The 23,802-nt window shown below is 46.4% G+C and overlaps 1 protein-coding gene across 2 annotated transcripts in view; it reads left to right on the top strand.

Moving 5' to 3' along the window:
* The window catches only part of LOC137635000 (phospholipid phosphatase 2-like), a 74,004-nt gene extending 62,209 nt beyond the window's left edge, over positions 1 to 11,795 (top strand). For both annotated transcript variants that reach the window (XM_068367601.1, XM_068367600.1), the window contains one exon: positions 10,987 to 11,795. In XM_068367601.1, coding sequence (XP_068223702.1) covers positions 10,987 to 11,076 — 90 coding nt within the window. In that variant the 3' untranslated portion in view covers positions 11,077 to 11,795. The remainder of the gene's footprint in view (positions 1 to 10,986) is intronic.
* The last annotated feature ends 12,007 nt before the right edge of the window (positions 11,796 to 23,802 follow it).

The following is a 23,802-nucleotide window of genomic DNA, read 5'->3' as shown; positions in this document are numbered from 1 at the left end:
GGTCGTTGTTATAGATCCAGCAGCAGCAGCATGGTCCTTGTAATGGCGACAGCAGCAGCATGGTCCTTGCAATGACCCCAGCAGCAGCATGGTCCTTGCAATGGTCCCAGCAGCAGCAGCATGGTCCTTGCAATGGCCCCAGCAGCAGCAGCATGGTCCTTGCAATGGCCCCAGCAGCAGCAGCATGGTCCTTGCAATGGCCCCAGCAGCAGCATGGTCCTTGCAATGGCCCCAGCAGCAGCATGGTCCTTGCAATGGCCCCAGCAGCAGTATGGTCCTTGCAATGGCCCCAGCAGCAGTATGGTCCTTATGGCCCCAGCAACAGCATGGTTCTTGTAATGGCCCTGTCAGCAGCATGGTCCTTGTAATGGCCCTGGCAGCAGAAGAAGGGGCCTTGTAATGGCCCCAGCAGCATCATGGTCCTTGTAATGGCAGCATCGTGGTCCTTGTAATGGCCGCGGCAGCAGTGTGGTCCTTGTAAGGGCCCCGGCAGCAGTGTAGTCCTTTTAATGGCCCCGGCAGCAGCGTGGTCCTCGTAATGGCCCCAGGCAGCAGCGTGGTCCTCGTAATGACCCCAGGCAGCAGCGTGGTCCTCGTAATGGCCCCGGCAGCAGCGTGGTCCTCGTAATGGCCCCGGCAGCAGCGTGGTCCTCGTAATGGCCCCGGCAGCAGCGTGGTCCTCATAATGGCCCCGGCAGCAGCGTGGTCCTCGTAATGGCCCCGCCAGCAGCGTGGTCCTCGTAATGGCCCCGCCAGCAGCGTGGTCCTCGTAATGGCCCTAGGAGCAGAAGAAAGGGCCTTGTAATGGCCCTAGGAGCAGAAGAAAGGGCCTTGTAATGGCCCCAGGAGCAGTATGGTCCTTGTAATGGCCCTAGGAGCAGAGGAAGGGGCCTTGCAATGGCCCCAGCACCATCAAGGTCCTTGCAATGGCCACAGCAGCAGCATGTTTCTTGTAATGGCCCCAGCAGCAGCATGTTTCTTGTAATGGCCCCAGCAGCAGCATGTTTCTTGCAATGGCCACAGCAGCAGCATGTTTCTTGTAATGGCCCCAGCAGCAGCATAGTCCTTGTAATGGCCCCAGCAGCAGCATTGTCCTTGTAATGGCCTGGGCAGCAGTACGGACTTAGTTATGGTTCTAGCAACAACTTGATACAATACCCCAGCAGCAGAAAAAGGGTTCTTGTTATAGCCCCGGCAGCAACCTGGTCATTGATATGGCCCCACCGGCAGCTTGGTGCATGTTATGGCCCCATCAGCAGCATGGTCCTTCTTATAACCCTATCAGCAGCATGGTCCTTCTTATGGCCCCATCAGAAGTATGGTACTTACCATGGCCCCATTAGCAGCATGGTCCTTCTTATGGCCCCATCAGGAGCATAGTCCTTATGGCCCCTTCAGCAGTATGGTCCTTCTTATGGCCCCATCAGCAGCATGGTCCTTGTTTTGGCTCTAGCAAGATGGTTATCGTAATGCCCCAGGAGAAGAATGTCCCATATTATGGCCCCAGTAGCAGCATGGTCCTCATAATGGCCTCGCCCCGGCAGCAGCATGGTACTTGTTATTATACCCCAGCAGTAGGATGGTCCTTCTTATGGCCCCAGCAACATGGTCCTTCTTATGGCCCCAGCAACATGGTCCTTCTTATGGCCCCAGCAGCATGGTCCTTCTTATGGCCCCAGCAGCATGGTCCTTCTTATGGCCCCAGCAGCAGCATGGACCTTATTATGGCCCCAGCAGCAGCATGGTCCTCGTAATGGCCCCGGCAGCAGCATGGTACTTGTTATTATACCCCAGCAGTAGGATAGTCCTTGTTATGGCTCTAGAAGCAGCATGGTTCTTGTTGTGGCCCAAGCAGCTTGGTCCTTTTTAAGACCTTACCAGTGGCATGGTCTTTATTATGGCCCCAGTCTAAGAATCTTTTTTTATGGCCCCATCAGCAGCTTGATCCTTGTTATGGCTCTTGCAACAGCATGGTCATCATAATGCCTCAACAGCAGCATGGATCTTATTATGGCCCCAGCAGCAGCATAGTCCTTGTAATGCCCCAGCTGAAGCACGGTTCTTGTAATGGCCCCAGCAGCAATACAGTCCTTGTAATGGCCCCGGCATCAGCACGGTCCTTGTAATGGCCCCAGCAGCAGCATAGTCCTTGTAATGGCCCCAGCAGCAGCATTGTCCTTGTAATGGCCTGGGCAGCAGTACGGACTTAGTTATGGTTCTAGCAACAACTTGATACAATACCCCAGCAGCAGAAAAAGGGTTCTTGTTATAGCCCCGGCAGCAACCTGGTCATTGATATGGCCCCACCGGCAGCTTGGTGCATGTTATGGCCCCATCAGCAGCATGGTCCTTCTTATAACCCTATCAGCAGCATGGTCCTTCTTATGGCCCCATCAGAAGTATGGTACTTACCATGGCCCCATTAGCAGCATGGTCCTTCTTATGGCCCCATCAGGAGCATAGTCCTTATGGCCCCTTCAGCAGTATGGTCCTTCTTATGGCCCCATCAGCAGCATGGTCCTTGTTTTGGCTCTAGCAAGATGGTTATCGTAATGCCCCAGGAGAAGAATGTCCCATATTATGGCCCCAGTAGCAGCATGGTCCTCATAATGGCCTCGCCCCGGCAGCAGCATGGTACTTGTTATTATACCCCAGCAGTAGGATGGTCCTTCTTATGGCCCCAGCAACATGGTCCTTCTTATGGCCCCAGCAACATGGTCCTTCTTATGGCCCCAGCAGCATGGTCCTTCTTATGGCCCCAGCAGCATGGTCCTTCTTATGGCCCCAGCAGCAGCATGGACCTTATTATGGCCCCAGCAGCAGCATGGTCCTCGTAATGGCCCCGGCAGCAGCATGGTACTTGTTATTATACCCCAGCAGTAGGATAGTCCTTGTTATGGCTCTAGAAGCAGCATGGTTCTTGTTGTGGCCCAAGCAGCTTGGTCCTTTTTAAGACCTTACCAGTGGCATGGTCTTTATTATGGCCCCAGTCTAAGAATCTTTTTTTATGGCCCCATCAGCAGCTTGATCCTTGTTATGGCTCTTGCAACAGCATGGTCATCATAATGCCTCAACAGCAGCATGGATCTTATTATGGCCCCAGCAGCAGCATAGTCCTTGTAATTGCCCCAGCTGAAGCACGGTTCTTGTAATGGCCCCAGCAGCAATACAGTCCTTGTAATGGCCCCGGCATCAGCACGGTCCTTGTAATGGCATCGGCAGCAGCACGGTGCTTTTTATGGTTCTATCAACAGCATGGCCGTAGTTATGGTTTTAGCAACAACTTGGTCATTGTAATACCACAGCAGCAGAAAAATGTCTTGTTATAGCCCCAGCAGCAGCAGCAGCAGCATAGTCCTTGTAATGGCCCTAGCAGCAACATGGTCCTTGTAATGGCACCGGCAGCAGCATGGTCCTTGTAATGGCCCCTGCAGCAGCAGTGTCCTCGTAATGGCCCCGGCAGCAGCATAGTTCTCGTAATGGCCCTGGCAGCAGCGTGCGTGCTCCTCGTAATGGCCCCGGCAGCAGCGTGGTCCTCGTAATGGCCCCGGCAGCAGCGTGGACCTCGTAAATGGCCCCGGCAGCAGCGTGGTCCTCGTAAAGGCCCCGGCAGCAGTGTGCTCCTCGTAATGGTCCCGGCAGCAGCGTGGACGTCGTAAATGGCCCCGGCAGCAGCGTGGATCTCGTAAATGGCCCCGGCAGCAGCGTGGATCTCGTAAATGGCCCCGGCAGCAGCGTGGTCCTCGTAATGGCCCCGGCAGCAGCGTGGTCCTCGTAATGGCCCCGGCAGCAGCATGGACCTCGTAAATGGCACCGGCAGCAGCATGGTCCTTGTAATGGCCCCTGCAGCAGCAGTGTCCTTGTAATGGCCCCGGCAGCAGCATAGTTCTTGTAATGGCCCTGGCAGCAGCGTGCTCCTCGTAAATGGCCCCAGCAGCAGCGTGGACCTCGTAAATGGCCCCGGCAGCAGCGTGGACCTCGTAAATGGCCCCGGCAGCAGCGTGGTCCTCGTAATGGCCCCGGCAGCAGCGTGCTCCTCGTAATGGTCCCGGCAGCAGCGTGCTCCTCGTAATGGCCCCGGCAGCAGCGTGGTCCTCGTAAATGGCCCTGGCAGCAGCGTGGACCTCGTAAATGGCCCCGGCAGCAGCGTGGACCTCGTAAATGGCCCCGGCAGCAGCGTGGACCTCGTAAATAGCCCCGGCAGCAGCGTGTTCCTCGTAATGGCCCCGGCAGCATGGTCCTTCTTATGGCCCCAGCAGCATGGACCTTATTATGGCCCCAGCAGCAGCATGGTCCTCGTAATGGCCCCGGCAGCAGCATGGACCTCTTAAATGGCACCGGCAGCAGCATGGTCCTTGTAATGGCCCCTGCAGCAGCAGTGTCCTTGTAATGGCCCCGGCAGCAGCATAGTTCTTGTAATGGCCCTGGCAGCAGCGTGCTCCTCGTAAATGGCCCCGGCAGCAGCGTGCTCCTCGTAAATGGCCCCGGCAGCAGCGTGGTCCTCGTAATGGCCCCGGCAGCAGCGTGGACCTCGTAAATGGCCCCGGCAGCAGCGTGGACCTCGTAAATGGCCCCGGCAGCAGCGTGGTCCTCGTAATGGCCCCGGCAGCAGCGTGCTCCTCGTAATGGCCCCGGCAGCAGCGTGCTCCTCGTAATGGCCCCGGCAGCAGCGTGGACCTCGTAAATGGCCCCGGCAGCAGCGTGGACCTCGTAAATGGCCCCGGCAGCAGCGTGGACCTCGTAAATGGCCCCGGCAGCAGCGTGGACCTCGTAAATGGCCCCGGAAGCAGCGTGGACCTCGTAAATGGCCCCGGCAGCAGCGTGTTCCTCGTAATGGCCCCGGCAGCATGGTCCTTCTTATGGCCCCAGCAGCATGGACCTTATTATGGCCCCAGCAGCAGCATGGTCCTCGTAATGGCCCCGGCAGCAGCATGGTCCTCGTAATGGCCTCCTGCAGCAGCGTGGTCCTCGTAATGGCCTCCTGCATTAGCGTGGCCCTCGTAATGGCCTCCTGCAGCAGCGTGGTCCTCGTAATGGCCTCCTGCAGCAGCGTGGCCCTCGTAATGGCCTCCTGCAGCAGCGTGGCCCTCGTAATGGCCTCCTGCAGCAGCGTGGTCCTCGTAATGGCCTCCTGCAGCAGCGTGGTCCTCGTAATGGCCCCGGCAGCAGCGTGGTCCTCGTAATGGCCCCGGCAGCAGCGTGGTCCTCGTAATGGCCCCGGCAGTAGCATGGTTCTTTCAATGGACCCATCAGCAGCATACAGTAGTCCTTCTTGTGACTTCATCAGCAGCATGGTCCTTCTTATGGCCCCATCAGCAGCATGGTCCTTCTTATGGCCCCATCAGCAGCATGGTCCTTCTTATGGCCCCATCAGCAGCATGGTCCTTCTTATGGCCCCATCAGCAGCATGGTCCTTCTTATGGCCCCATCAGCAGCATGGTCCTTCTTATGGCCCCATCAGCAGCATGGTCCTTGTAATGGCCCTAGCAGTAGCATGGTCCTTTCATTGGACCCATCAGCAGCATACAGTAGTCCTTCTTATGGCTTCATCTGCAGCATGGTCCTTCTTATGGCCCCATCAGCAGCATGGTCCTTCTTATGGCCCCATCAGCAGCATGGTCCTTTTTGTGTGTTCCCATCAGTGGCATACAGTAGTCCTTCTTATGACCCCATCAGCAGCATGGTCCTATTTATGTCCCCATCAGCGGCATACAGTAGTCCTTCTTATGGCCCCATCAGGAGCATGGTCCTTCTTATGGCCCCATCAGGAGCATGGTCCTTCTTATGGCCCCATCAGGAGCATGGTCCTTCTTACGGCCCCATCAGCAGCATACAGTAGTCCTTCTTATGGCCCCATCAGCAGCATGGTCCTTCTTATGTACCCATCAGCAGCATACAGTAGTCCTTCTTATGACCCCATCAGCAGCATGGTCCTACTTAGTCCCCATCAACAGCATACAGAAGTCCTTCTTATGGCCCCATCAGCGGCATGGTCCATGTTTTGGCTCTAGCAACAGCATTGTCATCGTAATGCCCAAGGAGAAGTATGTCCCTTATGGCCCCGTCATGGTCCTTTTTATGTCCCCATTAACATCATACAGTATTCCTTCTTATGGCACCATCAGGAGCATGGTCTTTCTCATGGCCCCGTCAGCAGCATGGTCCTTCTTATGGCCCCGTCAGCAGCATGGTCCTTCTTATGGCCCCGTCAGCAGCATGGTCCTTCTTATGGCCCCATCAGCAGCATGGTCCTTGTTTTGGCTCTAGCAACAGCATGGTTATAATGCCCAAGGAGAAGTATGTCCCTTATCATGGGCCCATCAGCAGCATGGTCCTTCTTATGGCCCCATCAGCAGCATGGTCCTTCTCATGTCCCCATCAGCAGCATACAGGTGTCCATCGTATGGCCCCATCAGCAGCATGGTCCTTGTTTTGGCTCTAGCAACAGCATGGTTATAATGCCTAAGGAGAAGTATGTCCCTTATCATGGCCCCATCAGCAGCATTGTCCTTCTTATGGCCCCATCAGCAGCATGGTCCATCTTATGGCCCCATCAGCAGCATGGTCCTTGTTATGGCCCCAGCAGTAGCATGGTCCTTATTGCCCCAGCAGCAGCATTTGTCCTTATGGCCCCAGCAGCAGCATGGTCCTTATGGCCCCAGCAGCAGCATGGTCCTTATGGCTCCAGCAGCAGCATGGTCCTTATGGCTCCAGCAGCAGCATGGTCCTTATGGCCCCAGCATGGTCTTTTTTATGACCTCAGCAGCATCATGGTCTTTATTTAGTGTCCCAACAGCCTTGTGGTCCTTGTTATGGCCCCAGCAGTAGCCTGGTAGTTATTATGATCCCAGCAGCCTGCTCCTTGCTGTGGCATGGCCCCACCAGTAAAATGGACCTTATTATGGCCCCAGTAGTAGCATGGTCCCTATGGTCCAAGCAGGAGCATGGTCTTTGTTATAGCCCCAGCTGTAGCATGATCTTTATTCTTTATAGCCCAGCAGCCTCGTGGTCCTTGATATGGCTCTAGCAGCAGCATTGTCCTTGTTGTGACCTAAGCGTCAACATGGTTGTGTTTATAACCTTAGCCAGTAGTATGGTCTTTATTACAGCTCCAGCACTAGCATGGTCCTTTTTATGGAACCCAGCAGCAGCATCTTTCTTTTGATGGCCCCAGCTCCAGCATCTTTCTTGTTACGGACCCAGCAGCAGCATGGTTCTTATTATGGCCCCAGTACCAGCATTTTTCTTATGATGGCCCCAGCATCAGCATCTTTCTTATGATGGCCTCAGCACCAGCATCTTTTTTATGATGGCCCTAGCACCAGCATCTTTCTTATGATAGCCCCAGCAGCAGCGTCTTTCTTATTATGGCCCCAGCAGCAGCGTCTTTCTTTTTACAGCCCCAGCACCAGCGTGGTTCTTATTATGGATCCAGCACCAGCGTGGTTCTTATTATGACCCCAGCAGCAGCGTCTTTTGTTACGGCCCCAAAAGCAGCATGGTCCTTTTTATGGAACCCAGTAGCAGCATCTTTCTTATTATGGCCCCAGCAGCAGTGTCCTTCTTGTTCAAGGCCCCATCACCAGCATGGTCCTCTTTATGGAACCCAGCAGCAGCATCTTTCTTATGGCCCCAGCACCAGCATCTTTCTTATGATGGCCCCAGCACCAGCATCTTTCTTTTTACGGCTCCAGCAGCAGCATGGTCCTTGTTATAGCCCCAGCAGCAGCATGGTTCTTATTATGGCCCCAGCACCAGCATCTTTCTTATGGCCTCACCAGCAGCGTCTTTCTTGTTACAGCGTCAGCATCCGCATGGTCCTTCCTATGGCCTCAGCAACAGCATGGTCCTTATGGCCCCAGCAGTAGCATGGTCCTTGTTATGGCCCCAGCAGTAGCATGGTCCTTGTTATGGCCCCAGCAGTAGCATGGTCCTTGTTATGGCTCCAGCAGTAGCATGGTCCTTGTTATGGCCCCAGCAGTAGCATGGTCCTTGTTATGGCCCCAGCAGTAGCATGGTCCTTGTTATGGCCCCAGCAGTAGCATGGTCCTTGTTATGGCCCCAGCAGTAGCATGGTCGTTGTTATGGCCCCAGCAGTAGCATGGTTCTTGTTATGGCCCCAGCAGCAGCATCATACTCATTATGTCCCTAGCAACAGCATGGTCCTTGTAATGTTCCCATGTGCCTTGTAATGTCTCCAGCAACAGCATGGGCCTTGTAATGTCCTCAGCAACAGCATGGGCCTTGTTGTGGCCCAGCAGCAGCATGGTCCTTGTTACAGCCCATGATCACCATGGTACTTGTTACAGTCCAAGCAGCATCAAGGTCCTTGTTAGGGTCCCAGAAACAGCATGGTTCTTATGTCCTTAGCAGCAGCACTGTCCTTGTGGCCCCAGTTGCAGTATGGTCCTAGATACGGCCCCAGCACTATCATGGTCTGTGTTATAGCCCCAGCGGTATCATGGTCCTTGTTATAGCCTCTGTAGCAGTATGGTTCTTGTGACCTTAGCAGTAGCACTGTCCTGATGCTCAGAGTAGCAGCATGGTCCTAGTTATGACCTCAGCAGTAGTATGGTCCTTATCATGGTCCTAGTTATGGCCTCAGCAGTGGCATGGTCCTAGTTATGGCCTCGGCAGTGGCATGGTCTCTTTTACAGCCCCAGCATCAGCATGGTCCTTGTTGTGGCCCTAGCAGCAGCATGGTTCTTATGGGCCTAGTAGCAACACTGCCCTTATGGCTTCAGCAGCAGCATGGTCCTTGTTATGGCCACAGCAGCAGCATGGTCCTTGTTATGGCCTCTGCAGCAGCATGGTTCTTATGACCCTAGCAGCAACACTGCCCTTATGGCCCTAGCAGCAGTATGGTCCTTGTTATGACCCCTGCATCGGTATGGTCCTTGTTATGGTCCCTGGAGCAGTGTTGTCCTTATGGCCCCAACAGTAGTATGGTCCTTGTTAAGGCTCCAGCAGCAGCACGGTCCATGTAATGAATACCTCAGCAGCAGTATGGTCCTTATTATGGCCCCAGCAGGATGATCCTTCTTATGGCCCCAGTGGTAGCATGGTTCTTGTAATGAGCACAGTGGTAGCATGATCCTAATTATGATGCCACCAGCAGCGTAGTCCTTGTTGCCTCAGCAGCAGTATGGTCCTCATTATGGCTCCAGTAGATGATCCTTCATATGGCCCCAGCAGTAGCATGGTACATGTAATGAAAACAGCAGCAGCATGATCCTGATTATGATGCAAGCAGCAGCTTAGTCATTATTGCCCCGGCAGCAGCTTTACCCTTATTGCCTGAGAGGCAGAAAGCAGCAGCATGGTCTTGTTAGTCTCCTAGCAGCAGCACAGTCTTGTTATTATCCTTGAAAAGCATGGTCCATTTTTCACCATCGAGGATCATAGGTACATAATCAGTATGATTACATTTTTGAGTTAGTTACTAAACAAAGGTAAGCCCCTTCTCTCAAATAAAAAATAATAGTTCCCCAAACACACAAATATACTGTACATTATACGAGTACAGCATGTACTAAATCGTGTACACATAAGCAAGAATGGTTAACAATATATTTTCGTATCTGTACTTTTTAGGGAAAATTTTTCGCTTTTGTCCTATTTAGTCATCAGACACATATCTTTCAGCATAGTCATGAGAAAAATTGTAAATATGTAAACAAGCAGACAAAGAGATAAGAGGAACATACATAGAGCAAATGTTTATTTACAAATACTACCTAACACATGAGAAAATGGATTATTTATTCGTTAGGTAATCACTGAAAATTCATGTTATTACTGTATATAGGACACTAAGATAAATAGCTTTCCCTGGAATTTTTCAACAAAAGTAGATAAATACCCAGGTCAGAAAAGGGTTGTGTAGAGGACCGGATAAGCTTGACTTTTGAACAGTGAAACCCATTGTTTTCATTAAAAATCTTGATTCAAGCTACGAATTTAATATAATTTGTATTTTTCCTACCAATACAAACCAGAGTCCTTTGTATGTGTTACAGTATGTCTCGTTTTTTCTACGACCAGACAATCAAAATAAAATTGGTTTTATTGCATCATAATGCTTGTTCATGGGCTTCCTCGCCACACTCGCCTGGTAGAAATATAAGTATTCAAAAATAAAAGGTGACATTATTTAGAATTATTAGCGAGGGAGAGAGAGATTGATTGATTTGAAACTAAAGTTTTTTTTTTTAATCATAAAAATTGCTGTCAATTTACCTTAAGATTATATGTAACATTTAGATAAATTACTAATTTTGTATACCTAGGAAAATTGTAATAAATTTGTATTTATTCCTACGAGGATACACAAACTTGCGAGTCATTTATATGAGAGTCTTCCTTATGTGGGAGGAAATCTCCCTTTAGTTTAAAGGTATGCCCTTCCTCTCTCATAGATACAGTAAGTAATAGCAAGAGATCAAAAGTAAATTATTTGTGAACAATGTAGCCAGCTCGTAAAGAGGCAAGGCCTTGCGTTCAATTCTAGAGAATAATATTCTTTGCCAGGGGTGAAACAATATGAACATCAAGTGTTGCATAGTATGAAAATTTCAATATATCATCAAAAGTATCATCAGAAACTAAACTTCAAAGCATTCTTACTTGCATTAGGGCGAATCCAAAAGAAGGCTTAAAGTCCAATTGTTAACAGTTCTTGAAATTGGATGCAATAAACTTTATACACTGCAAATACAAATCATACTTTCCATTTGTAAGGGTGGGAGAGTTTGTGGTCAATTTAATACTCGGATAACTGTAATGATGATTGGTGAAATTACGTTTAATTCCAACAGCAACTCTTTTACAGGCTGGCTCACATGAATACAAGTAACTATTACAGTACATACTTAAAAATTTGATAAAATGTAGTCACCCTTTTTAGATCTCTACTTTTGTAAACTATTACTGTATTTACATATTGTAACTAGTTTTAATAAAACAATATTTTTTTTCTTTCCACAGCTGAATTATTTCTCCAACTGGTTTAACAGAGAACTACCTGAAAAAACAAGTATATCGAAGTCTCAAGAATCACAAGGTGAAACGAGGTAGTACAGTACTAACTAAATATTTGTGTGAAGTCCTAATGTTTTATTTTAAAAATATCTAATTTTAAAGTTACATTTAAGTTTTCAATTAGTTTTTCAGTCAAAGATTTTCATGAAATGAAAAATGATTTTTATATTTTTTATCCATTGTAATCTATTACCTTAAGTAGCACATTGACTTGATATATAAATTAGAATCACTCCAGGTTTTACACTTGGTACAAAATTTTCTCATTTTCTCAAAAATCAAAATCTAATAGTATTTATAATATAAAAATTATTACATATTTTGTATTTATATCTGTGTTAGTTTTCAAAGTCAAATTTGAGGAAGACCTCATAAGGATGACAAGTTTTTGTGTTTATGTAAAATATAAAAGCTTTAGGGATAGGTTTCACCTTATTCAACACTTGAAAAAGTAGCAGCATGCCCGGGCCTAGCCTAAAGGGAATTATCAGTCTAATTTAATTGTTAAAATTTTAATTATAGTGATATTTGCTGTACTGTAATTATTGAATTATGTAGTTAATTAAATATCTAGATATATTTGGATTATGTATTTATGTAATCAATACTGTAGCTCAAAATGTATGAAAGGTAAGAAAAATAGAATATTTGTAGGTAAGCAATAGTACTGCGCTTTGGAGTACATATTTTTTTATACATTTAATAACTGTTCTATGCAACAAGTGTCATCCAGAAAATATAAATATTTATAAATGTCCCATAGTTTCTCTAAAATGAATTCATTGGCCCATCTTTCTATTATTTATTTGGCACAGCTAAAGATATAACGTTTTGTTATACAAATGAAAGTGCTGTTTTGATAAGTTGGAATATTTATAAACAATTGGCACTGTTACCTAAAAGAAAGTGCTGTTTTGATAAGTTGGAATATTTATAAACAATTGGCACTGTTACACAAAAAGTGCTGTTTTGATAAGTTGGAATATTTATAAACAATTGGCACTGTTACACAAAAGAAAGTGCTGTTTTAATAAGTTGGAATATTTATAAACAATTGGCACTGCTATACAAAGGAAAGTGCTTTTTTGGTAAGTTGGAATATTTATAAACAATTGGCACATACTGTATATGAGGTAACAGTAAATGTAAGGTTAAAATTATTCACATTTGAATAGTATTTCTGTACAGTTTACCACCAAAATATGTGTGCAGGGAACTGCAATTTCATTTGCCAAGGTAACATTCAAAAGAAAATTTTTTAAGCTGTCAGAGTAATAAACGGGCTTGGCAATGGATTATTCCGATAGTTTTACCAAAATTTTCTTTTTGAGGAGGACTGGAATACATTTTAGAGAATGGGAGGAATTGCTGTACTATCAGTATCAGCTAGCTTGTGAAGCGATGAGTTTGAAGAAATAACATTGTATTAAAAAGAAAGGATACATTAAAAAATGTACTGTGACATTGTAATAAAAAAAAGGATACATTAAAAAATGTACTGTATTTTGACAATAAAATTACTGTGTGGTCTCCAAGGACTTTTCTGTAGATGGCTATAACAGGGAATCCAATATGACAAAATTCCTAAGAAATATTATTCTCCCTGTTCTATGGTTATTGTCTCAACGTACCAAGCATGGACTTGGTGTATATTACAGAGGCCCACGGATTCAGGCTCTATTGAATGTGTCACTGCACCTCCAATGCTGAAATTTGTCTGGCTATTGATAAAATACGATCGCAAGAACCAATATTAATACTCGAGACAATACTACCAGCCACCATCTTCCTTTTCATCGTGCTGTGGTGACCACCTCTATTCACGAGCTTTGATAATTGCAGTGTCAACATATACAGTACTGTACTATTGAATTGAGACAGGAATGAATTTCTTAGTTTCGACTAAAATGATTGTGTTAAACTAAAAGTTTAATTTACCATTCAAGATTGCTTTTGGAGTTTGTTTTGAATTGCTTAGGTGAATTGCTTCTCCACCTGCGTATGACAACCTACACTAGGCTTTCAGCACAGCCAAAGTGAGAAGGAAAAAAAACTGTCTTAAGAGTCAAATCATGATCTGAGGACCGAATAGTAATATTAAGCACTCCTTTCCGAGAGTGTGGTACAAGACCTACGCTCCAAGGAGGTCTTTCTTCTGATTGGGGATCAGTAAGCTTTACACTATTAGGGAGTGTGTTCCGTTGAGGAAATGTTGACCCCGTTCAAACAAAAGACGAGGCTCAAAGCCAAGCGATATTCTGTTACGGTTGAGACCAAGCAGGGTCTTTACTTCCCGGGGGACAGCAAGCTTTGCTGTCCTGGGGGAAAGAGAGATAGTGTGGCGCAAGGCCTCTTTCCACGACCTCCACCTTAGCCGATAGACCATTTCACCTGACAGGTGATGAAAGACGACCTAGGGGGGTATTTAGCCATCGTTTTCGTTATTGCTCTCGAAAAGCCTCTCGAGAGAGATGTTAAATACCCTCCAGGTGAGGAGTCATGGGGCAAGACTGATTGTGGGGAGTCTCTAGGTGAGGTTGTATGAACAGGTCGGGAAAGGAGAAAACAGTTTTCTCAATATCTCTGCCAGAAAGAATAGAAGTTCTGGGTGCTATTCTGCTTGATGCTACTGCGGGGCTGTAAGGGTCATTGACTGATCTTTCTATGTCCTTAAGAAAGTCTCTCATCAGACCGAAGGGGGAAAAACGTATAGGAGTCTCTTGGATGTTGGAGGGCCTCTAATGGCAATTCCTGGTTACCTCGTACTGATTACCTCCGTGGCAAGATCTGGCGGCTGTAAAGGCAAGCGTGCATGCGCAATCAAAGTAGTTCGTGCCAGAACGTCACCTAGGGGGGTGTTGGCAGGCAACCGTCATTGCGCTCAGACCTTCGGCAGTAAGAAGAGCTCCCCTGCGCACTTTACTAAGGCTCACATAAATAGGGTCTGTGCATTCCATGTGCTGAAGCTGCATGCAACGTTGTTTCGCGTAAACTCTTGTCAGGAAGAGGAGCTCGCTTGCACTTCGCTAATGCTTAGTGCACAGCAATGCGCAAGTCACTCTCGCATGACTAGGGTGTGTGCGCACGACTACTCATTAGCACTATGGGAGGAGATATGAGCTTGTACGGTGTCGTGAAAGGCTAAAAAGGTCTTTCTGTGTGCTGACCCACACCAGGAAAGGCAGGCTCTTCTCCGTAATTGGATGAAGCCCAAGCCTGGGATCTCAAAGGGCCTGGCCTCACAAAACTCAGTTTTGTTGTCCTCTATGGGACAATAGCGAGAGGTGGCCCGAATGCATTATCATCTGTGGCAATAACCCCAAAGGATTACAGCTTACAAGACTCTTTGTGCTCTGGGGGCCCGATGGAAGAAACTGTGACTGCAAGCGGTTGGCAGGCATCATTATCTGTGGTAGTAACCCTGAAGGGTTATTGCTCAAGAAACAGGCACAATGGGAGGTGTAGCGATTGCACGTTGTTGGCAGACATTACCATTACGTTGCTCAAAGAAGCAAAAACTCCAAAAAGCTGGAATGAGGCCCTAACTAATCAAGCACTCATCCCGAATCCCCAAAGGTGGCAACCACACAGGTGAGGATGGTTTCACTTGCGGACGAGAGAGGTACTCAACAACGGGAGGAGAAGCTTGATGCTTCATATGCTGTGGTACCTCAATGAACCGAGAGAACTCAGACCGAGGGTGAATCACAAAATCAGCAAGCTTAGAAGTCTGACCGTGGTCAGCTTCTTGATTCACCTCGAAATGATCACCTGACTGGTAGTGACTAAGGAGCACCAGTCTACAACTGCTTACGTTCATATGCCATAGCTGTATAAACGAATGAAAGAACTGAAGTGGAGTGCAGATTCACTTCAAAATGATCACTGGACTAGTAGTGACTCAGAGGAGCATCAGTCTGCACCTGCTTACGTTCATACGCCGGAGCTGCATGAACAAACGGTAGAGCAGATGGGGAGAGCGGGTTCACCTCGAAAGGATCACCCGACTGGTAGTGACCCTGAGGAGCACCAGTCTGCACCTATTCATGTTCATATGCCGGAGCTGCATGAACAAATGGTAGAGCAGATGTGGAGGGGGCTGCAGCTAAGGGCACTAGAAGCTCTGGAGAGTCGCCCATCCCAGAGTCTTGTAGGGGAAGACTGTGGTTAACCCCTGCGGAGGCAGCTGTGCGCTTTCAGTGTGCCCCTAACTGTAGCTCCTTCGAAAGCCATTCCTTAGCGGGGAGACTCAAAAGCCCCAAAGAAGGCAAGAGTTGGTGGGCATTGTTGCTTTGCTGAGGGAAGCGACGGTGTCCGTACCCATGGGTTGTCCAGGCGTCAGTCTGTCATTACTCTTACTCGTTTGTCCTCTACAAGAGACCAAACAAGTAGAGTCATTGGAGAGGGAATGAGATGCTGGAGTAGGAAGTCGAGACTTCTTCCGTTGTTTACTGAACCACTCTTACTGGGAGGATGATCTCTCCCTGACAAAAGAAAAAGAATTGAAACAAATATCCAGATCATGTAAAGGGTTAACAGGAAAGAGAGAAGTGATGTCTGCACTCTACCGAGCCAAAAGAAGAAATGATGTCATAACTGGTGTGTGTGTGAGCAGGGTGGATGGCTACCACCCCACTAATTACCAGTGGGTGGTTATACATAGCTTAATGTTTAATGGTTAGTTTCAGCTGTGCTAAGGAAATATATCCATAGTAAAGAGCAAAAGGGTTTATATTAGGTGTTGGAACAAACTGCTATTCAGCTTTTAATTACCCATGTGATGTAGGCTACTCAAATATCTAAGGTATGGTAATTGGTCCATTACAAATCTTTTTGGGGGAAAATATCAGAGTAGGAACATTGAATTCATTAGGCTACCTAATTATTTCACAAATTTTATAATTTAATTTTACATATAGAATCTAACCTTCTTCAACACCACTAAATATCTACTAGTATTGACTACTGCATAATTTAAAGAACAAATGGGAATACAGTATGTTACATTAGATACAAGATTGATAATCAATGAAGAAAAATAGGATTTGGATATGGGGTGGAAATGAACAGAAATTTTAAGATGAAAAGGTAAATGTTACAAAAGGTAAAGAAAATGATGGAATAGTAATAACATCATACTCTATAGAAGTGTTGTTTACTAAGATTGTATGAAGAATCTAATGTTTCTGATAGTCAGGGGCCTGGGCCCGGGGCCACCCACCAATAATAACAAATTTTAATTTAGTAAGGATGGTATTTTAATCGGGCACTTACATTACCCATACTAGACAAATAGCCAAATTAAAAATTCTATTATTAAGTTTGACAATAACATGGTGCTCGTACATACAAATGTTACAAATTTTGTTACTATTGTTGTAACTTGTGTTTGAAATTGTAATGATTTGTGGGTGCAAAATTACATACCTCAGTATTGTTTGTATTACGGCCTAATCAAGTTTCTAAGACATGTCATAGTTCAGAGTACAACCTAACTTGTTAATCAATATGTCTGACGCGAGATAATAGCATCTATAAGTAAATCTAAATTGACATGATTATAATAATGAGTTATGCTAATCACGCCTATGGTTCCATAGTGTTCGGATGAAATGTTTTAAAAATTAACCTACAACTACAATCTTAAAAGTTTCCAAGATTAAGAAGACATTACTGTATATGTTTTAACTTGTAACCAACTGATAGTAATTATGTTAAGTATCTTTCCCTTCTTAATCCTTAATCATAAGTAAACAATTGCCAAGCCAATAAAGCAGTTAGTGAGATTCAAGCTAAAGTTGCGATGGAATTAAAAGTCACAAATTAGAAAATTGGACCAGTTTTTCACTGTTCAACCTCAAACAAGACCCATGTCAGGAATGAGTAATAAGATTGTAGAACCTGATCAATCTGTGGAAATGGCTAACCAAGCCATAATAGTAATGGGTCCAACTGAAGATGATAAAGATATGGAGGCTGATGTGACATGTCTTTCAGAAGCTGAAGTTGAGGGCCCAACAGGGGACAGTGACATTTGACTTTGGCCATCCATTATTTCAGAGCAGATGCACGAATACTGGCAGAAAAGGGGTGTATCAACAGTAAAGCACTGTGATGAAAGATTGTTCTCCACACACTCGAAGCAGCAACTAGAAAGAATCGCAATCCAAGACTGTGTACACTTGGGCTCTTCCGTCATCAAAATGATAATGGGGAAGTCATAGCAAGGAACTGGTTATGTTTCTCTCTATCAAAGGGGTATTTTTACTAATTTACGTGAAGATCAATGAGCTTGGATACAGAAAAATTGGAGTCTTCTCTGCTCTCGTCTACCTGGTTCTGAATGGAAACATTCACACCAATGTCTACAAAATCATGAGCAGTCAGCAGAACATCTGAAGGCTACAATCTGTTTTAACAAGCGTCTGGATACAGAACTGACACAACAGGTTGAACATCTTCAGCAGTATTGGAGATCAGTATTGAAAGGAATAATTAATGTTGTTCATTTCATTGCTGAACGGGGCTGAGCATTTAGAGGTGACAACGAATTGGGTGGTTAACCTAGAAATGGGCACTTTTTAGGCATTCTTGAATCTATTTCCCAGAACAATGACTTTCTTGCACATCACATCAAAACTGAAGCCAATTGTGGAAAGGGTCACACAAACTATTTGTCATCTACAATAATGGAAGAAGTTATCAGCATAATGGATGAACTCCTCCTCAGAGAAATTATTTCTAAAGTAAAGAAGTCAAAACACTACTCAATCTCTTTGGACTCCACACCTGATACAGCCCACATTGACTAACCCACCCTTCGATTAAAGTACATAGAGAAAGATAGACCCGTGGAATGCTTTGTAACCTTTATGGCAAACAAAAGGCATGGGGTTGAAGATATGTTCAATGCTTCGATGGAAACTTTGCACACACATGACCTAGACCTTTTAAACTGTCGTGGATAAATCTACGACAATGCATAAGCAATGAGTGGTAAATACAATGGTCTTCAAGCCAAAGTGAAAGAGAATAGTTTTGCATCCTGGATCCCTTGTGCACCTCAATCACTTAACCTGGTTGGTAAAAATGTTTTAGAATGCTGCTCAGGTGTTGTACACTTCTTTGATTTCCTTGAAAAGTTGTTCGTTTACTTCACAATTTCAAACCATCGGTATCAACTTCTGGATGAGGCTTTAAAGAATAATGATTCATCATTGACTCTCAAATGTGTCACAACAATGTGCTGGTCCGGCAGAGCTGATGCTCACAAGGCTCTTAAGCATGATTACGAGCAGATTAAGGAAGTACTTAAACATATTATTGATGACATTGAAGAAAAACAAAGGTGCGTACACTGTGAACCAGAAGGACTGTTAAAACAGATGAATCGGCTTGAAACGGGAATTTACACCACCTGGAATGATATTCTGCAAAGAACAGATGCAACTAATAAACTCGACAAAATGCAAACCTTGATCTTATACTGAGGTGGCATCACTGACTAGCTTGAAAGGTTATGTTGCATCAAAGCAAGAATCCTTCCACACTTATGAAAAAGAAGGTGAATAGCTGTTTCAGTCTGGTTCAGCATACTATAAGCAGACAGAATCTCAGCAGAAGCGCTTTAATGGGAGTCTTAACCCATTGGATTATGGACATGCAGAAGAAATAGAACTCAGCCCTTCTGAAAAATACAGAATACAAACTTTCTTGCCAGTCAATGATCAGTGTATTTCTTCTGTTGACAAATGTCAAAGCATACAAACAGATATAAAGTTAATGTAATTATTTTAGACATCTGCAAAAGCTTTCTTCAGACAAACTTCACGGCACAGCAGAGCATCTCGTCAGGGGATATCCAGATGACTTGGAAATCACAAATTTTAAGTAATTTGTATTTTTCCTAACAGTACTTACCTCAAACTACTTTCTTAGGAGTATCTGGCATCTCCTCCCATCCGACCAGAGTTTTGTGTAGTTTACCCTAAACCCATTTTCTATGAGAGGTAACCTCAGGCAGAGTGATACGTGCCCTGAGGCTAACCCCGGGTCAGAGAGCATGCTTGCTCAGGTCTCGACCTCCAGTAAGTTCTTGGTTGCTAAGGTCTCTAAGAAAACCAGGGGACACTCGGGGAAGGCAGGGTGGGCCATTACCCGAAAGTAGTTCGAGGTAAGTACTGTTAGGAAAAATACAAATTACTTAAAATTTGTGATTTGTTCCAACACGAAGTACTTACCTCGAACTACTTTCTTAGGAGACTTATACTTTAGGAGGTGGGCGTGGCCCTAAAAAGTTCTTGAGACCGTGCTGAGGAATATCCAGAGACCTAGAAAGTGGCTAGGTCATGTTGACCCCATAGAAAACTAATGAGAGGAAACTACACAAAAACCCATCTTATTGTCTAAGAAACTCACCTGTGCAAGAAATCCTAGGGGACATGTCTTCCTCTTGATGAGGTACTCGTCTCTGGCTCAGGGCCCTCACAGAGCCCACTTGAAGCGGAAAAAGGGGGAAGGAAGTACAAGGGGGTTTAAGGAACGAACCTGTGTCTCTTGTGCTTGTTACCGCTGAGGCTATGCCTTTAAACCGTTTGGAGCGCTGAAACAACGGTACCTATCGAGAACCCGTCCAGGGATCTTCTTGAATAGACCTTCAAATAGTGAGTCGTGAAGGTAGACTGGTTGGCCCAGGTGCCTGCCCTTAGGATCTGGCCCACTGCCATATTTTTCTCGAAGGCCAACGTAGTACTCAGGCCCCTAATGTCATGGGGCTTGGGTTTCCCCGGCAGGGGGATTCCCACCTTACTCTAGGCCCTGATGATGACCTGCCGCAACCAGAAAGAGATGGTATTCTTCGAGACTGGTTTCTTCACGAGGCCAGTGGAAACAAAAAGACTCTTGATCCTGGGCCGGAGTCTTGCTGTTCTTTCCAAGTATTTTCTCACTGCCTTGACGGGGCATAGACGCAAATCCTTCACGTCGTCTGACCGGGGGATTGCCGGAATAGAGAAACCCTCAAACCTGGGGTCCCATACGGCAAGGTTCTGGGTCTTGGCTACGAAGGAAGGAACGAACTTGAATGTGACTTCTCGCCAACCTTTCGAGTGAGCAACTTCGTAGGACAGACCATGAATCTCGCTTACCCGTTTAGCTGAAGCTATCGCCAGCAAGAAAACTGTCTTGAGAGTGAGATCCTTGTCCACGATGTCTTTCAAGAGCTCGAACGGAGGCTCGGATGACATTTTCAGGACCCTTGCCACATCCCATTGTGGCACCTTCACAGCTTGCGGGGGGCATGATTGCTCAAAGCTCTTAATGAGCATTGAGATATGTCTGGACTTACCCAGGTCTATGCCCTTCAGGAGAAAAACTTGGCCCAAGGCCGCGCGGACTCCCTTGATGGCTGGAATGGACATGTTGACCACGTCCCTGAGGTAAACTAGGAAGTCCGCTACCTGCGGAATGGAGACTTTAAGGGGCTTGATGTCCCTAGTGGCGCACCATTTGGTAAAGGTGGCCCACTTAGCCTGGTATACAGCTGTCGATGACCGTCTCAGGTAGCCCGACATCCTCGTTGCTGTACTCGACGAATAGCCTTCCCTCCTCAAGAGATGCTCGATAACCTCCACGCGTGAATGCGGAGGGACCGTGGATTTTCGTGGAACCTTTGGAAGTGTGGTTGTAGAAGAAGATCTGGCCTGTCCGGAAGGGGCCAGGGCGGCTGTTGTGTTAGTTCCCTTAGGTCCACGAACCACACTCTCTCCGGCCACCCGGCCACCAGGGCGCTACCAAAGTCATCTGTAGGTTGCTCGTCTTTCTCACATTGTTGAGGACCTGCCTGAGCATCCCAAAAGGGGGAAAAGCGTACACGTCGAGATTGTTCCACGGATGTTGGAAGGCGTCTTCGAACGCCGCTTTTGGGTCTGGAACAGGAGAACAGAACACGGGGAGCTGCGTGTTCAGCCTTGTTGCGAAGAGGTCCATCACCGGCGAACCCCATTTCTGAATGACGGACCTGGCTACTTCCGGGTGTAGAGACCATTCGGATTCTACCACTTGCCCCATCCTGTTGAGGCCGTCGGTGAGGACGTTCCTTTTCCCTGGGATGAACCTCGCTGATATTCTTATCTGTTCCACTTCGGCCCATTCCAGAAGTTGTAAAGTGAGGACGCACAGCTCCTTCGACCTTAGGCCTCCCTGCTTCTTTATGTAAGCTACTACCGTGGCGTTGTCGCACATCAACGCTACGGTTGTGGCGGGATGTAAACAAAAACAAACCCCCACACCTTTGATCACTCTTACTTTCAAAATATCCCACAACACAAACTTTCCCCTTACTTTACTTCAAACTGGACTATTGCACGAAGGGAAAAACAAACAAAACATAACCTTAAAACTATATTCACCGCAACCCAAAACAAAAATCACACATTAAATTCAACAGACAAAAATAACACAAACATTGCTGTATAAATATATATATCGGTGCGTGAGGGTACCGAGAACTCACCAATCACAAAAACTTTACAACCCAACACCAACAGTCCCCACACAGTAACAAAAATCACTTAAATTCTAAAATAAATCACTTAATACTAAACCAATCATCATATATAACCCAGCAAAAATAACCAAACTTAATACTAAAACATATGAAAAACTTCTTAAATTAATATTCGTGTGTGGCCACCGTCGTCCACAGACACTACACACTGGCAAGTCTTTGTAACCAATTGCCACAACTTCCTGGCAAACAATAACGAGAAGAAGTCATTTCGACTGTCCAATCACATAAGCGGTGGTGGTCACCATCATCGTCATCATCATCATTAAGGAACAATCTATTTCACAGCCGGGTCGTCAACGATTAAAATTCTTTCTATATTTCAGCAGTCTAAATATAAATATCCGCAGTCTTCTCCTAAGTTCATAGTACGGTCCAGGTCATCATCAAGTTATTCATACATACAAGGCTAGGCAGGCAAGCAACAACTTCAAGGCCTAAATTTAACTCCAAAGAATGTTAAGGAGTCCAAAGAAGTCTAAAGGAGGAATTACGGCCTGCAATAAAAAAGAAAAAACGCTTACGAAAACTCCTAACTAACTAAACTATCGCACTATAATCAAAGATAAATAATAAACTTTCTATCATTCATGATCGCGCCTAACAAAAATAAATAAAACAGTACTTACTCCGATATAAAGAAAAATCACTTCAAAGCCGGCTGTCAATGAACAAAAAACCATAACCGACTCCTGCTACAGTCAAATATCCAATGCTTTCGCCCAAGACATTCATTACCGCCCTAACCTAGCTAAAAATGTAAACAAACAATCTCAAATATACCGACAGTCTTTCCCACTACAAACAATCATTCGCTAACTACCCTTCTTCGGCGCGCACCGCCGACACACACAAACACGCACACACAAAACACACATACTCTCTCTTGCGCGCGATCTAGCAAAACTAAAGCAAATGAAATTCTCTCTCTCTCTCTCTCTATTTGACAAAACTAAAACAAATAAACACTTGTTCTCTCTCTTGCGATTTGACAAAACTAAGTAAATAAACACACACACTCTCTCTCTCTCTCTCGATTTGGCAAAACAAAAAAAATTAAAATAAAATTAATCCTCCACACGGTGTTTCCCCGGAGTAGGTGTACAAACTCCAGGCACGCTCTTTGTACTGCCCTCAACTCTAGAACGTTTATGTGCTGGGTCTTCTCTAGGGCTGTCCAGTTCCCTCTTGCTGATTTCCCTAAGAGATGAGCACCCCACCCCTCCTTCGAGGCGTCCGTGAACAGGAGTATCTCCGGAGGGTCGGCTGCAAAGGGCATCCCTTTGAGGGTGTTCGTCCTGCAGCTCCACCATTCAGGACCCGTTTCGTGTTCGGAAACACCGGGACCACTCTGTGGGGGGAATCCGTTTGGATCCAGTTCTCCTTCAGGTTCCATTGGACCTCCCTGAGCTTTAGCCTGCCCTGGGGGACCAGTTTCTCCAGAGACACAAGGTGGCCTATTAGTCTCTGCTAGTCCTTTGCCCTCCTGGGTTGGTCCGTCAGGAAGGGGCGGAGGACCTGGTCTAAGTTGTCCAGCCTGTCCGCGGAGGGGAAGGCTTTCACTAACCAGGAGTCCAGAACCATCCCGAGGTAGGTCGTCCTGGTGGAGGGTATCAGTTGAGACTTCTTTAGGTTGATGGTGATCCCCAGAACATTGCAGAACTGCAGTAACCTCGCGCCTTGCTCCTTCAGTACTTCCTCTGAGGCTGAAAGTAGCAACCAATCGTCCAGGTAACGAATCAGGCGGATTCCCTGTTCATGTGCCCAGACTGAGACCGTTGTGAAGACCCTTGTGAAGACTTGGGGGCAGTGGACAACCCGAAGCAGAGGGTTTTGAACTGCAACGTCTGGTTCTCCCATTTCACCCGTAGGTACTTCCTGCTGGAGGGATGAACCGGGATCTGGAAGTAGGGATCCTTGAGATCTACTGACATCATGAAGTCCCCTTCTCTCAAGGACGCCAAGACTGATTTTGGAGTGTCCATTTTGAAGTCCGTCTTGCAGACGAACTTGTTGAGGGCTGAGAGGTCTATGACCGGTCTCCATCCTCCTGTTGCTTTCTCCACCAGGAACAGCCTGCTGTAGAACCCCGGACCTGGGTCCCGAACAGGTTCCATTGCCCCTTTTGCCAACATCGCTGAGACCTCTCCCTGCAGAGCTCTCCGTTTCAAGGGATCCTTGGGGTCTAGCCACTC

Source organism: Palaemon carinicauda, chromosome 45, assembly GCF_036898095.1.
Source record: "Palaemon carinicauda isolate YSFRI2023 chromosome 45, ASM3689809v2, whole genome shotgun sequence".
Lineage (NCBI taxonomy): Eukaryota > Metazoa > Arthropoda > Malacostraca > Decapoda > Palaemonidae > Palaemon > Palaemon carinicauda.
The sequence above is the reverse complement of the archived record's forward strand: the minus strand, read 5'-3'. Positions and strand labels throughout refer to the sequence as shown.